At 36.8% G+C, this 15719-nt stretch overlaps 2 protein-coding genes across 7 annotated transcripts in view; one reads left to right on the top strand and one right to left on the bottom strand.

Annotated features, from left to right (window-relative positions):
• Window positions 1-9865, top strand: part of COCH (cochlin) — a 17506-nt gene extending 7641 nt beyond the window's left edge. Inside the window, exons 8-11 of the mRNA XM_004376536.3 lie at window positions 2214-2317; window positions 3324-3550; window positions 3718-4234; window positions 6806-9865. Coding sequence (XP_004376593.1) covers window positions 2214-2317; window positions 3324-3550; window positions 3718-4234; window positions 6806-6981 — 1024 coding nt within the window. The 3' untranslated portion in view covers window positions 6982-9865. The remainder of the gene's footprint in view (window positions 1-2213; window positions 2318-3323; window positions 3551-3717; window positions 4235-6805) is intronic.
• A 997-nt stretch (window positions 9866-10862) lies between these two features.
• Window positions 10863-15719, bottom strand: part of STRN3 (striatin 3) — a 115712-nt gene continuing 110855 nt past the window's right edge. For 3 of the 6 annotated variants that reach the window (XM_023731491.1, XM_023731493.1, XM_023731494.1), the window contains one exon: window positions 11366-12286. In XM_023731491.1, the coding sequence (XP_023587259.1) occupies window positions 11946-12286 (341 nt within the window). In that variant the 3' untranslated portion in view covers window positions 11366-11945. Of the gene's footprint in view, window positions 12287-15719 lie in introns of all 6 variants that reach the window. The other 3 variants (XM_004376532.2, XM_004376533.2, XM_023731492.1) reach the window with 2 other exon arrangements.

Genomic DNA, 15719 nt, shown 5'->3' with positions numbered 1-15719 from the left:
CTCTGATTTTTGTATGTTTATCTTGTATCCTGCTACTCTGCTGAATCTTTCTATTAGTTCCAGTAGTTTTCTTATGGAGTCTTTAGGGTTTTCTGTGTATAGTATCATATCATCTGCAAACAGGGACAGTTTAACTTTTTCATTACCAGTTTGGATGCCCTTTATTTCTTTTTCTTTCCTTACTGCTCTAGCTAGAAGTTCCAGCACAATGTTAAATAGGAGTGGTGATAAAGGGCATCCTTGTCGTGTTCCTGTTCTTAAGGGGAATGTTTTTAGCCTCTCTCCATTAAGAATGATGTTGACTGTTTTTTTTGCATAGATAGGGTGCGGGGTGGGAAAGCGTATATTGCTGATTACCAGTTGTTGTATCTCCTGCTGGAAGCTCCGTGAAGCTGCTTTCTCGCACCCCCTGTTCACTGGTCTCTGATAGGAGTCCAAGATGGCAGATCCATGCTGCATTAGCTGATAGGGGACCTCTGCATGTATCTCTCCTCACTGTCTGCTCTCTGTCAGTTTCTTATTCCATTCGGTGCTTGGCTGAGTTCTTGATCTCTTCATTTGATACTTAGGGTTTCAGGATTGCTATTTTTTCTGTTTGGCTAGTTTTTCAGATCTTTGCTGTGGAGGGACAGCGTGGTGCTTCTGCCTATAGCACCATGTTCTAGGCTGTACTCTTTATGGGAGCAGATCACCAGATCTCTCTCCTGCAGAGCCACTGGTAGGTTTGAACTGCTTGCCTTTCAGTTATCAGCCAAGCGCTTAACTATTGCACCCCCAGGGCTCCTTAGGAAGAACAATAGATAAAATTTGCCATGAGTTTCTTTTTAAGCAAAATAACAGAATATATTAAGAATACAAAAATAAGACTAATCTCATAAATTATTTGGATAGTTGAAAAGTGACCATAAAAGAGAAAAGGTCATCAACCCACGAAATCTGATTTTGTGACCCAACATTTCACTAAGCATGCAGAAATCTGATGCAATCAGTGCTATACTTGTTCCTCAGAAATCTTCACATAATAAATAAAATGGCCACTGATAATGCCAAGATCTTAAAATTTTTCATATATGAAATATTGACTAATCTAAAAACTAAATTCAACAAATAATTGTTTAACTAATGGTTTTTACTCAATATAGTCTCTAATGAGCATAAACTAATTTATACAAGTGAGGTGAAATTCTTTTAATATTAAATATGGAAAATAAAATCCAAAATCACTTAAATATAATTTTAATTGTTGGCAAATGTCAGTATCACTTACCATAAGAAAAATTCAATAGAGTAATACTATTATACTCTAGTATGATACTATGTATTATAATACTGCAATACTTTATAATACTTTCTCCATTTTTAAAATGTTGGCCCTAGTGTAATTGAAATTGCTTCTTCTGACCAGAAAAAAAAAAAAAAAATCCATTGCCATCGAGTCAATTCCGACTCATAGTGACCCTATAGGGCAGGGTAGAACTGCCCTGTAGAGTTTCTAAGGAGCGCTTGGTGGATTTCAATTGTCAACCTTTTGGTTAGTAGCCATAGCTCTTAACCCCTACACCACCAGGGTTTCCCTTCTGACTAGAGACCTGAGTTAATCAGTCTAGGCTGTTCAGTGCTTTCTGGGTCCTCCACCTGAGCAGACCCAGCCTTTCAACTGGTGTTCCCTCCAGATACCTGGTGCTCAATTCTTCAGATTTCCATTAAGCCCAACACCCTAAGACAAGCCTAGTTTCGGTTGCTCCATATGGTTTAGGTATGGACTTTGGAGGCAGACAAACCTTAATTTAAAATGTGGCTATGTTTTGTTGGGCAAATTACCTAAGTATTGAGCCTTAGTTAATTCACTTATAAAATAAGGATAATAATTCCTACCTTGTAGTTCTACTCTGTACACATGAAGTCACTATAAATTGGAATAGACTCGACAACAACAAAAAGAGTTATCATGAAATGAGATTATGCATGCTGTATGTATTTAGTGCATTGCCCTTCAGAATAAGCCCTCAATGTAGCAGTTTTCTTGTTGCATTTCTGAAATATCCCCAGTAATTCAAATGGGGATGCAGCAGAACCTTAGTTGACAGTACTGTGAGATGAAGAAACAACGTTGGGTATTGTATGATTTAAAGATGTAATGTTAAAGGTATATAATATTGCTTGTTTTGCCATTTTAGTTTTCCCTGAATAACATGTTCTTGTTTTTCTACTAGTGAACACCCAAAAATAGAATTTTACTTGAAAAACTTTACATCAGCCAAAGATGTTTTGTTTGCCATAAAGGAAGTAGGTTTCAGAGGGGGTAATTCCAATACAGGTAAGTAGACTTTGTTTTGGCACCTGGGATGTAATATAGGGGAGGGTTATCAGTGACCAGACATATAAAACAATATTGCACTATTTTATATAAACAAATGTGAAGCTCTTCTTCCTGGCACTGAAATTTTGGTTAGGTTTGTACTTGATCATCTAACTATTCAATTTATAATGGGAAATGTATGAAAGGGTTAATTGATAATTTCTTATTTTTTAAAAGGCCAAAGTATTGTGATTTGTAATCATTATATTAGATAGGCCAGATGTCACTTTAGAAAAGTATCTTTTTACAGTGTTAAAGAGAAGCAAGGATCAACAGACTTATATAAAGAATACAGATACAGCAGAAGGAACTAGAGTAGCGCTGACCCTCTTAACAGAGACTTCTTGTTCTACTCAGCCCTAAGAGGTACTAAATCAGTCACCAAGGGGTTAGATAGAAGGCGCAGGTACAGGCAATCCTCAGGTTACGAACAGCTCCGTTTGTAACTGTGCCTTTAAGTCAGATTTGTAAGTTGGCAACAGGTGTGTACGATTCTTATTTAACCTTACTTTAGTGCAGGAAAAGGCTCAAAGCCTTTTCAGTGGCTTAAAAGCTGCACATGCAGCAAGGTGATTGTGATGAAGGTGAAGAATTTGTTGTGAGTAGAGGTTAGGTCATTCATTTCAAAGTGAGGGCAAATTTACATAATATTAAAGGGAAAATATGAGTTGTAACTGGGGATTGCCTGTACAGGAGTAGACGCCAGTTCTGTGTTTCTGTTGATTGATGTGAGAAAAGGAAATGTGAGGCTTCTGGGAGGTGGAGGGGGAAATAATGTGGGTTGTAAAACAAAAAATAGCCTGATGGATAATTAAACTTTCCCACCTGATGCATGTGTTACAGAACAGAGTTCTCTATAAGTCATATCCTTAAACTTAGTGGCATCAACTTGCTGCAGGGAAATAGAAATACCCTTTCTTCAGTGGTAAATGCTGCTCCAATTTGTTTTTTTTTTCAAACCTAGGGAAAGCCTTGAAGCATACAGCCCAGAAATTCTTCACGGCAGACACTGGAGTGAGAAAAGGGATCCCCAAAGTGGTGGTGGTGTTTATCGATGGCTGGCCTTCTGATGACATTGAGGAAGCAGGCATTGTGGCCAGAGAGTTTGGTGTCAATGTATTTATAGTTTCTGTGGCCAAGCCTATCCCTGAAGAACTGGGGATGGTTCAGGATGTTGCATTTGTTGACAAGGTAAGGTGGTGAGGGGTGTTTATAGCAGTGACTCAATTCTGGATCTATAGATAGTGCTGGCTGACCCATATTGGATTAACTGAATACTCAAGATTAAATGCTTTCATAATCTTAAGAAAAACAACTTTTGATCCTTTTGGATATCTTCTGTGTGTCTCCCCCATTAGGCTGTCTGTCGGAACAATGGTTTCTTCTCTTACCATATGCCCAACTGGTTTGGCACCACCAAATATGTAAAGCCTCTAGTACAGAAGCTCTGCACTCATGAGCAAATGATGTGCAGCAAGACCTGTTATAACTCTGTCAACATTGCCTTCCTCATTGATGGCTCCAGCAGTGTTGGAGACAGTAATTTCCGCCTCATGCTTGAATTTGTTTCCAACATAGCCAAGACTTTTGAAATCTCTGACATTGGCGCCAAGATAGCTGCTGTACAGTTCACCTATGATCAGCGCACAGAATTCAGTTTCACTGACTATAGCACCAAAGAGAATGTCCTAGCTGTCATCAGAAACATCCGCTATATGAGTGGTGGAACAGCTACTGGTGATGCCATTTCCTTTACTGTTAGAAACGTGTTTGGTCCCGTGAGGGACAGCCCCAACAAGAACTTCCTAGTAATTGTCACAGATGGGCAGTCCTATGATGATGTCCAAGGCCCTGCTGCTGCTGCACATGAGTCAGGTAAGTCTTTTGCAAGGGACGGGAACTGAGGGAGGAGTCCAGTGAACTTTAGGAGAAAATAAGTTGAACATGTATCTTATTGAACAAACACAATGTGACAGGCACTATTCTAAGAGTTTTATCCAGTATGAATTCATGTAATTGTCAAAGCAGCCCTACTGACCTCATTTACAGATGAGGAAGCAAACACAGAAATGTTAAATAACTTCCCCTAAATCACACAGCTAACAAGTGGTGAAGCCAGGATTCAAGCCCAGCCATGTCTGGATCCAGAGTCCATGCTCCTTACCACAACAGCACTGGGAGAATTACTGTGAGAACCATGTCACATGTCAAGAAAATATGCTTCAAGTGCCCATGTTTGGCTCAGACTTGGAGTACATCCCCAAATGACCATAGTTTACTGTAACCTACTATGAATCTGCCATTCAATAATTTATCATAACTTTTTTTATTAGTTTTCAGTCTGCATGAGTCTTCTAAGATAACATCTCCAATAGACTTTAATCTTACCTTCCTTCTCTCCTTCCACCCCCACCCCTTCCCTTTGAAATAATGCACACTGTGGTGTTATAAACAGGTATAAAAGTTTTTCTTTCTCCCTCACCCTAACCTTAAGATTACTTTTGGCAAAGGACACTAGTTCCTGAAGACATTAGCAAAATGCATTGCTGAGATCAAGTAGGCCAATAGTTCCCTTTCCTGTAATATGTGACTGGAGTCTAATCATATTTAAAAATAAAAATAAAAATGTAATTTCGGCAGGGGTGATCAACAGCCTTGTATTTGTCCTTAACTCTTTTACACCTCCTTTTTTCCCTCTTTTCTATTTAATTCCTAATGACTTTTTTCTTTCTATACATTACCACCTCTGCTAATGTTCGTGTGTGTGTGTGTGTTACACACACACACATACACACATTGTTTACTAAGTATGACAGAGAACTGACGGGCAATTTAAACTATGTATCTAGCTTTTTTGTATTTTATACAACAGCAACTAACCTGTGTTGAAGTGAAAACCTATTTGCTATATCAGAAATTGCTTCAAGTAGCTTTTACATCAGCTAAACCTGCTTTATATTTTAAATCTTCACAACTCTGAGCACTGTATACCACTAGAAGGGGAATGAAGGCTTGAATAGTAGGAGAGTAGCTATTAAAGAAACTCTCAAAACGTGTTAGGTTGTTATAGAGAATTTCATTCACCAGAAGATAGATGGTAGTCTACACTAAAAATCTGCCAAATGACTATTTCTACAATTGAGAATAAGGAGAATCCAACTAATGTAGTATCACCCCAACAAAAATGTAGTTGGACTAAAAGCCATCTAGTAACTCAAGGGAGTATCAATGAGAGTGCCTCAGTGTAATTAGAGGAAACTATTTCAACTTTATAGAAATTTCTCTTTGGCTGTTTATATAACGAGAAGATTTTTGCTTTGGGATTAAGGAGTGACAAATTGACCACTGGACAGTTTGCCAATGTAACACATAAAGATCAGAAAGGAAGAAACAGTTGTCATTATTCAGAAGGACTGGTCACCATTTTCCGGACCATGCTACAACCTTAGAAAACTTTAATTCCATTTACTTGTCCCATCTTTTATGCCATTCTTGTTATATTGGCTATGACTCCAGTAATAGTGATTAATTGAAGCAATGATAGCAGGCAATCCCCTCTTGGTGCCAGTCTCAGTTTCTTTTAAATCATTCAACCAGGTACATTTGCTGTACGGTCTTTTTTTTTTTGGCGGGGGAGGTATACACTTTATCGATAATGTTCCTTCTATTCCTAGTTTTCTGTGTTCTAGCATGAATGATACTGAACTTTATCAAGTATTTTTTCTGTATCGGTGTTTTTTTATATTACTTTAAAAAAATTATTGTACCTTAGATGAAAGTTTACAGAACTAGCTTCTCATTAAACAATTAGTACACATATTGTTTTGTGACACTGGTTACCAACCCCACGTCAACACTCGCCCATCTTGACCTTGGGTTCCCTATTACCAGCTTTCCTGTCCCCTCCTGCCTTCTAGTCCTTGCCCCGGGCCTAGTGTACCCTTTTAGTCTTGTTTTATGGGCCTGTCTTATCTTTGGCTGAAGGGTAAACTTCAGGAGTGACTTCATTACTGAGCTAAAAGGGTATCTGGGGGCCATATTCTCAGGGTTTCTCCAGTCTCTGTCAGGCCAGTAAGTCTGGTCTTTTTTTTGTGAGTTAGAATTTTGTTCTCCATTTTTCTCCAGCTCTGTCCAGGACCCTCTATTGTGATACCTGTCAGAGCCGTCAGTGGTGGTAGCTGGGCACCATCTAGTTGTGCTCTAAGTGATCATGATTTTTATGGTGAAGTACACTGATGGCAAAGCTTCTGGTTTTGACAAAACTGTTAAGCCACTCTCATCACAATGACTTGTCAAAACCTACCTAGCAATGTGGTACAGATTTAATTCTTCAGACATTCATAGGCAGTTTTCTCTACGTACAAATGTTTGGAAAATTATATACACATAATTTTGTATATAAGCTGGAACCTGATTTCAATTCACTTTAAAATATTTCCATTGTAGGTATCACCATCTTCTCTGTTGGTGTGGCCTGGGCACCTTTGGATGACCTGAAAGACATGGCCTCTAAACCCAAGGAGTCTCATGCTTTCTTCACGAGAGAGTTCACAGGATTAGAACCAATTGTTTCTGACGTCATCAGAGGCATTTGTAGAGATTTCTTAGAATCCCAGCAATAATGGTGATATTTGACAACTGAAAGAAAAAGTTCAAGGGGCTCTAATGTATGAGTTGTATTCTCTTAATACTGAATATAGCACATAATAGGATCAGATACAAAACTATTAAAGATGTCAACAGCTGTTTTAAGCAAATAAGCATTCAAAGCCACTACCTTCTGATTACAATTTATAGACTTTGTTCAAAACACTCTGCTGAGGCTTCTTAATCATGACCCTTAGAAACTCAGAAAAGAGGTATCATGGATTTAAATCTATTCTAATATCCCTACTAAATGTATAGCTCAATAAAAGAATCTGATACTCAGACCAACAGCAACACTCCTCCTTCTCTAATCATTTCTGTATTGGATATATAAAATGAAACTCCAATACAAACCAGTTCTTAAAAACATAGTTTAAGTATGAACATTTTGACCCAAGTAGATGTTTTCTTAAAACCAATGAACAGTAAAATAGTTGTTACTTCGACTACACAACCTACAATTAAAATGTTAAATTTTGGATGATATGGAAAGGAATCGTGTATCGAGCTTTTTTCTAGTGTATTTTCACAATTTATGACTGAAAATATCACACTGAACAAGATGGCAGGATTGCCTGGTATTTTTCTATTTATATCCTTAATTTTAATTAGACAATTTTATATGTGTATAGGTATATTTAGCTTGCATTCTAGAAGTCATCCATGTACTGAAAATAAAAAATGTTAAGTTGGTAAAGCTTTTACTTATCGCTTATATTTCAAGCATTTAGCTTTAAAGAAAAAATACACTGCAAATAACAAAACTGCAGGAAAAATTACTGTAGTTTGAATATTTGAGAAATAAAAATTGCTAGTGACTTATTCTAAGCTGCCTTTTATTATTGCAATTGTCTGTCCCTAAGATATGGTAAAAATTCAGTATTCACTAGTTCATGTGGAAAAACCAATCTGAATTTTTTTTTTAAATCATGCAATGCCAAGTATCGGGTTTTTCTTTTTTCCTTTTACTCATTTATTGAAAGCCTACTCTGTATTAGGCACTGTTCTAGGCCTTATACACAACCATTACCAGGTTAAACAGTATGAGAGATGCTTTTGGGTACTTGCTTCAACAAAAAGAATGTTTTGTACTTAACACTGCTTTTACTTATATGTGCTCCTGAAGTTGCTTTCAAAGGAAGGTGAACATCAAAACTCCCTTAATGTGACTTAGATGCTTAGCTTGACAAGGCTGCTCCGTAGCAGAGGTGCTCTATCATCCTGTCCTGCCCGTCTTCTCTAAAGGCAGGACCTGTCCTCTCTCTCATTTGCCTGCAAACCCTACCTCCCTTTAAACATATACAGATCTTATCTGAAGTGGTTTACAATCAAACAGTTGACCTGAAAAAGGTGTTAGCTGGTTGGAATAATATATACTCCAGTAAATCTTTGGGTCTAACAATTTATAGCCTACAAAAAAAGGAATGAAATATGTGAAGGGAGAGGCAGAACTGAAATTGCCCTTGACACTACATAAACATTTGATGGAGTCTGGGAAGACAACTCCCCTACCCCACAAAAAAGCTGCAAATATGATTGATTCATGTAACAAGAATTTTAATTAGACAAAAATGAGTTTAACTTGACATGATTTTTTTCCCCATTAAATAGACCACAAATTCTTGGCTGGGAGTATTATCCCTTAAAAGCCCTTTAAAAAATGTTTTTCCTTAATTTTATAAAAGTTCTGAGGCACTTGAGGTAACCAGAGCAGCTAATATTTTTAGTGACTTAAAGAGCAGCAAGAGCAGAAATCATCACTTAATAATTTACGATCAGTTATTTTATCAAGAAAAGATCAGGATAAAGGATTAACAACTAAAAGGTGGTAATAGAGAAATTATTTTTAAGAAGGTTTATTACAGCTGGGTGCGATGGTGCATGCCTGTAGTCCGAGCTATGCAGGAGGCTGAGGCTGGAGAATTGCTTGAGTCCTGGAGTTCTGGGCTGTAGTGCGCTTTGGCAATCGGGTGTCCACATTAAGTTTGGCAGCGACATGGTAACCTCCCAGGAGCAGAGGACCACCAGGTTGCCTAAGCAGGGGTGAACTGGCACAGGTCGGAATCGGAGGTCAAAACTCCTGTGCTGATCAGTAAAAAGATCTACTACAATCCAACTTGAGCAGGCAAGCCTAAATTTCAAATACTCTAATCCATTTATAATTTTTAATGCGGTAAATGAGATGTTAGTCTTCAGTGGCTAACTTACTTAGTTTGAAATATGAGAAAAGCATATGAGTCACTAAAATAAGAAAAAGAGGCAGAATATGATTACATGCCGAAAAAAAGGTCAGCATATCAAGGTTTGTATATAAAACGACTACCCTTAACATAGTATAAAGCAGAATTTAAGTAACACACAAATGAATCTACATAACTTCCAATAAATCAAACATGAAAGTACATAAAATGAAATACGACACTCTTTTTCCATCCCTTCAGCCTCTTCCAAATGTTTAATATTGTGGAGAAAAATACAACCGAAGTAGAGACAAAAATAAACAATTTTTATCCATTTTAGTTTTAATACATTCCAAAAGAGGTGAATGTTTATTATGCATTGCAATGATAATCACATTTCAGCTAAACAGTAATGCATTGGTTTAGAATAGCTGCCAGAAACAATACTAGCTTTGGAAAAGCAGATTCTTAAATTATTTAAAAAACAGAAAAAAGAAGAAAAGTGCCCTTTTAATTTTTTCACTAGTTGAATCTTCAGTTCAAAAAACAAAACAAAAATTGATTTTTCTTTTTAATTTCTAAAAAGTTTTAGTGTTTTATCAGCAATAATGAAACTTCCACTTGGATTTTTATAGTATATGACAAAGTTTCTCAAATTTACACACAATGTAAATTTTTTTGCAGCATGCATTCTAATAGAATTTTGACAAATATGTTTTCTAATGTTGCCTTCTACTTCCATTTGCAGTTCCCTTCAAAAATAAAAGGATAGGCATTTACCTTGTTGAAGGACAAAGTTTCAAGATACTAATACTTAATGTTATTTTTAAGGATAAATTAATGAAAAATGTAGTTTAGTCTTTACTGAACTGTGTGTGGAAATGGGAACGGCTACATAGGAAAGACAACACTGTTAATTAATTGAAATTCAGACTTAGTAAGGTAACAGGACATCTAAGCAAATGATTTAAAAATGCATCCCTGCAATTTTTTTGGTTATTTTGAATTGTCTAACATTTCAATAGAAGATAAAAATTAAAAATCCCAAGTAGGGTGAAATATTTGGAAAGGCATTCTGAATGCTAGTGTTAACTGTTCTAATCTTATTAGAATATCAATAAACAGTACAAAGTTTAAAAGAACAGCATAAAAATGAAGGACTAAGAAATCATCTCCATATCCTAGTTTAATAATGGAGAGTAAAGTATTGCACTTTATTATTCAACACAAAATAATATAGTCAACAGTAACATACAGGTACACAATTTAATATTTATTATATGCATTTTATATACATTATTTTTCAACAGCTGTACGTTTGCTATGTGGTACAATCTTAAAAATTTGCTGATTCATAGTTTGTAAAACAAAAACCTTACAAAACTCATCAAAACTCGCAAACTGATCAGAAAAGTTTTTTGGAAGACTAGAAAAAATACTTTATTGTCGTAATCATGCATTACACAAACAAAATCTTTAGTTACACCATAAAATTAAGCACATCTGAAAAAATAAAAACAGGGATAACTACTCCAAACACAGCAGATTTCTGTATCTTGATTCAACTATTTTTTGTATCACATTTGTAATGCGAAATAAAATTTTTACTCCAAATATTTTTAAAACAAGATAGTTTTGTTTGGAATAATGGTAAATCAAGACGTGTATCTGGGGGGCACCACCTTGGTTTGCAACTTAAACTATAAAATTTTCCATTTTTAGTCTATTTTAGACTATTCAGAGTTCCAAAATAGATATACAGGGCCCTTTAGCACATTAATAAAAGGATATAAAGACCAACAAAAAGTGAAATAAATAATAATAGGCCATTAGCAAGATGGATACTCCTTGATAAATAAACTTGTAAATACAGTAAGATGTACAAAATATCACATAGTGATAGGATGCCAAGATTAGTTTGCTTTTTTTTCTTTTTTAAGAGTTCATCTGGAGTACTAAACCCCACTGTTTCATTTTAATACACTTAATAGTCCTTTGTTTATGAAGACAGTTATGTGATGATGAAGATGATTTAGCATCTTTATGGAAGGACTTAGTTGAGCTGTATTAGGCGAAAGAAGTAAAGTGTGTGTTTACACGCCAGCGGGTCAGTGAGATCTCTGTGTTTCAGGGTTGTATAATGCAGAAAAACTTCAATACAATCTTGAGCACTGTTGTGACAGGCTAAATATATAAAAAGACTTATAAAAACTAGAATTTTATCCAAACATTTTGTGCAACTAATGCTAAAATATTTTAAGTTAAATTTTCTTTCTTTTTTTTTTTTTAAAGCAAAATAAATTTAAAAGGGAATCTGTGGCATTCAACCGATGAACAGAAGATCACTAAGAGATGAACAAAAGCTACTCTTGGAGCTCACTTCCCCCCACAAGAGCACCACATTCCTAACCCTAAGGCAGCACACAGAGTCCAAAATAAAAGTCTTTTTGTAAGGTAAGACTCCACATTTGCTTAAAGACACCTAAAAAACAGACATATGCTCAGTTCATATCCAGTACAGGCTGCAAATACTGGAGTCCTTTTTTTACTTTTTGTCCCACCAAATACAGTAATTACAGTTAAATTAACAACCTGACATTATTTAAGATGTGATTTCCACCAATTTATGCCTCTCCTAAATAGCCTTCACCCAGGCAGATCATGTGTAGTGTCTTATCAGTAACCTCTTTGATGGCAGTGATGCAGACCCTCTTTTCTGTCCAAACAAATCTTTTGTTATGATGCAAGTTTCTGTTGTATCACACGAATACTTTGGCAAGGGCATCAGCCCCTGCACTGGCAATATATGCTTTTGATGGATGGAAAGCAACATCATAAATTGATTCATCCAATTTCTTCCTATGAGCTGTTATTTCTTGCACACATGTCTTACTGTCTAAATTCCACAATCTAATGGAACAGTCATGGCCTGTAAAAAGAACGTCACAAAGTTTGTTACTGAGTAACAATTCCTTTATAAAGTTTGAGGGTAACACAGGAAGTTTAAACTTACTTCCAGACATCAAATAGATTCCATTAGGATCGACTGCTAGACTTGTAACAGCATCCAGATGAGCTACCATAGAATGGATCATTTTACCTAAATAAAAAATACCAGAAAAGATTGTTTTCACAAATAGTAACTAACTTGAAAAACCAGAAACCATAATACAGCATCAATATAAAATAGACACTCACTATAGCTGTATCTTTTAATGGGGGTAAAATACATGTAACATAAATTTTTTTACCATTTTAGAGAGTACAATTCAGTGGCATTTAGTACATTTCACAGTGTTGTTCAACCATCACCACAATCTAGTTCTAGAACATTCTCACTACCCTAAAAGGAAACTCCAGACCCATTAAGCAGTCGCTCTCTAGTCCTCCCTTCACCCAGCACTTGGCAACCACTAATCTGTTTTCTGCCTCTATGCACTGGCCTATACTACATGCTCATATAAATGGAATCCTACAGTGTGTGGTCTTTTGTGTCTAGCTTCTTTCATTTAGCATAGTCCACTATAGCAGTATTTTGAGGAGAATGTTAATTCTAATGCAGAACTTTTCCAGACAGTGACTCTTTAAAAAGATACTTGTGTAATAAGAGTTTGACATATCTGATAAACAATGAAAAACACAGTAACAATTTGATTGCATCAAAGGTTTAAGGTCACCAGAAAATATATTTCTTATCTAAAGATTCTAGTATCATCAAATGGGTTTATCCTTTGAAATGTCGATCACTTTATATGCTAGGAACAAGGAAGGGGCAGAGATACACCAGAGAAACTGCTCTAGATTTCCGCCAATAGTAACAAAAACACTGCTCTGGAAAATGTAATTTACTGAATTTAATTATCTTCAGCACCAAAATATCAAACCAAACCCGCTGCCGTCAAGTTGATTCCGTCTCATAGTGACCCTATAGGACAGAGCAGAACTGCACCAGGGAGTTTCCGAGGAGTGCCTGGTATATTCAAACTGACGATTTTTTGGTTAGCAGCTGAGCTCTTAACCACTGTGCCACCAGGGCCCCATCTTCAGCAAACGGGATCCAATATCAAGTTGAAATTAAAAAACAAGTAGTGATCGCAAAGTTATATCACATAAATACTTTAGGTTAAGGACATCAACCCTTGCAGCTGACAATATATGCTTTTGATAAATGGAAAGTGACATCATAAATTGATTCATCTAATAAGGGGATGTAAAAGCAAATACTGATACTTTTAATGAGTGTAAAAAACCAAACACCAAACCCGTTGTCGTCAAGTCGATTCTGACTCACAGCAACTCTACAGGACAGAGTAGAGCTGCCCCATAGTTTCCAAGGAGCACCTGGTGGATTCGAACTGCCGACCTTTTGGTTAGCAGCCATAGCACTTAACCACTACATCTAATGAGAGTTGGAAGCCTTCTCCAAAATTCTAATTATAATCATTTGCCATGCTTCTGGTCCCCTGATGAAATTCTACACTGGGACATAAAACAGATTTACTTTTGCTACTCATCATGGGGCCATAGCTGTGGACATGAACACAAAACTACAACATAATAAAATGTCTAAAAGTTACTAAAAAAAAAATCAAAAAATTATGGCATTTTATAGCAATACTACATACTTAACATTTGAGGACAAAATGAAAGAAGTCCGTGGCCAATTCAAACCACAACTGTCTAATTCTCATTAATACTAAAATTAATTAACAGAATAACTTTAGAGACTCTTCTCTTCTAGCCCGAGGAACAAAAATATCATTCAACATACTATCTTTAATTGCTTAGCCAACATAATTCATCTAAAAGTTCTAGAATCCATTCCTTTCAATATATTCCTATAAAAGAACTTGGAGGATGAAATAATAGTTGGCCTCCAGGAAAATAACCTCAAAAGGTTAAGTACCAGGTATCATTAGCTTAAAATGCCCAATCTATAATGGTAATGCACAATTCATAGACCTAAATCTGACTTGTCTCCTGAGAATGACTCTATAACTCCTAAATTTAACAAGGGTATTTAAAAAACCAGTTGCCGTCAAGTCGACTCTGACTCAAGGCGACCCCGTGTGTGTCAGAGTAGAACAACTATGTTCCATAGTAGGGTGTTCAATGACTGATCTTTCAGAAGTCAACAGGCCTCTCGTGGACTCGAACCTCCAACTTTTTGGTTAGCAGCCAAGCTTGTTAACCGTTTACACCACCCAGCAACTCCAACAAGGATATTTAAGATATGGCAATCAATCAATCTAAATTCAAAGGCATCTTTCATCCAGCAGCAGATCTACCCATTTATTTAAGGGTGCTGTAATTTTCCAAGCTTAACTCCAGCCCTCCTGCCTGTGCACTAAACTAACTCCCACTCTGGTATCTTAAGGCAATTTAGAATCTACCCTTCTTCACCACAAAGTCTACAAAGTCACTTTAAACGTAAGTGATTCCTTCAGATTAGACTACATATAGAGAGGTATAATGCTGGACCAAGTTAGATGCTGGGTTTCCAATGGAGACCACAGAAATCACAAAGCTTCTGGGCCTTCCTAATAACTAGGACCCCTCCTTTACCAACATACACCTATAGCTTTTCACATATAACCAATTTCAGTTTGGCCCAAGCCTTTGCTACCACCCTCTTCCCCTACCAAGACTAATTCTCTTGGGAATACATAGTAGAAACTGTAAATTTAAAATCTTTTAAAGTCAAAGGTCTACTATATAGCACAACTCAACTAATCTTTGTAAACCAATATTGCAAATCCCCACCCAAATACTTTCAGTGGTTCCACACAGGACATAGTGTAAAAATAAAATGCATTACTCTGGCTCTGAAAAGTCTTCCTTAATAGATTCTACTTTCCTTCTCCAAACTTATCTCTTTGGCTTCGCCGATAAGCAGCTTCTCTTCTGACCCAAATTCCTATCACTGTGCCTCTGCTCAAAAAGTTCCCTTATTTGGAGAACGAAGAGAACAGGATACAAGGAAAAGATCAGTCCAAAGGACTAATGGTCCACAGCTACCAAGGCCTCCACCGCACTGAGTCCAGTATAGCTAGATGGTGCCCGGCTACCACCACTGACTGCTCTGACCAGGATCACAATAGAGGGTTCTGGACAAAGCTGGAGAAGGATGTAGAACATAATTCTAACTCACAAAAAAAAGACCAGATTTACTGGTCTAAAGGAGACTGAAGAAACCCCGAGAGTATGGCCCCCAGACACCCTTTTAGCTCAGTGGTGAAGTTATCTCCAAGGTTCACCATTCAGCCCGGGAGTGGACAGCCCCGTAAAACCAAATGGGACTAATGAGGTACAGTAGTCCCGTGACAAGGGCGAGAAGGCAGAAGGGGACAAGGAAGCTGGTGATAGCGAACCCAAGCTTGAGTAAGGATATTGTTGATGTGTTGTGAGATTGTTAACCATTGTCATAGGGCAACATTCGTAGTAACTGTTAAATGAGAAACTATTTTGTTCTGTAAGCCTTCATCTTAAGTGAGAATAACAGCACAATTGGAAGAGCGTAGTCAATGTCACTG

This window comes from Trichechus manatus, unplaced genomic scaffold (assembly GCF_000243295.1).
Source record: "Trichechus manatus latirostris isolate Lorelei unplaced genomic scaffold, TriManLat1.0 scaffold00043, whole genome shotgun sequence".
Classification (NCBI taxonomy): domain Eukaryota; kingdom Metazoa; phylum Chordata; class Mammalia; order Sirenia; family Trichechidae; genus Trichechus; species Trichechus manatus.
The sequence above is the reverse complement of the archived record's forward strand: the minus strand, read 5'-3'. Positions and strand labels throughout refer to the sequence as shown.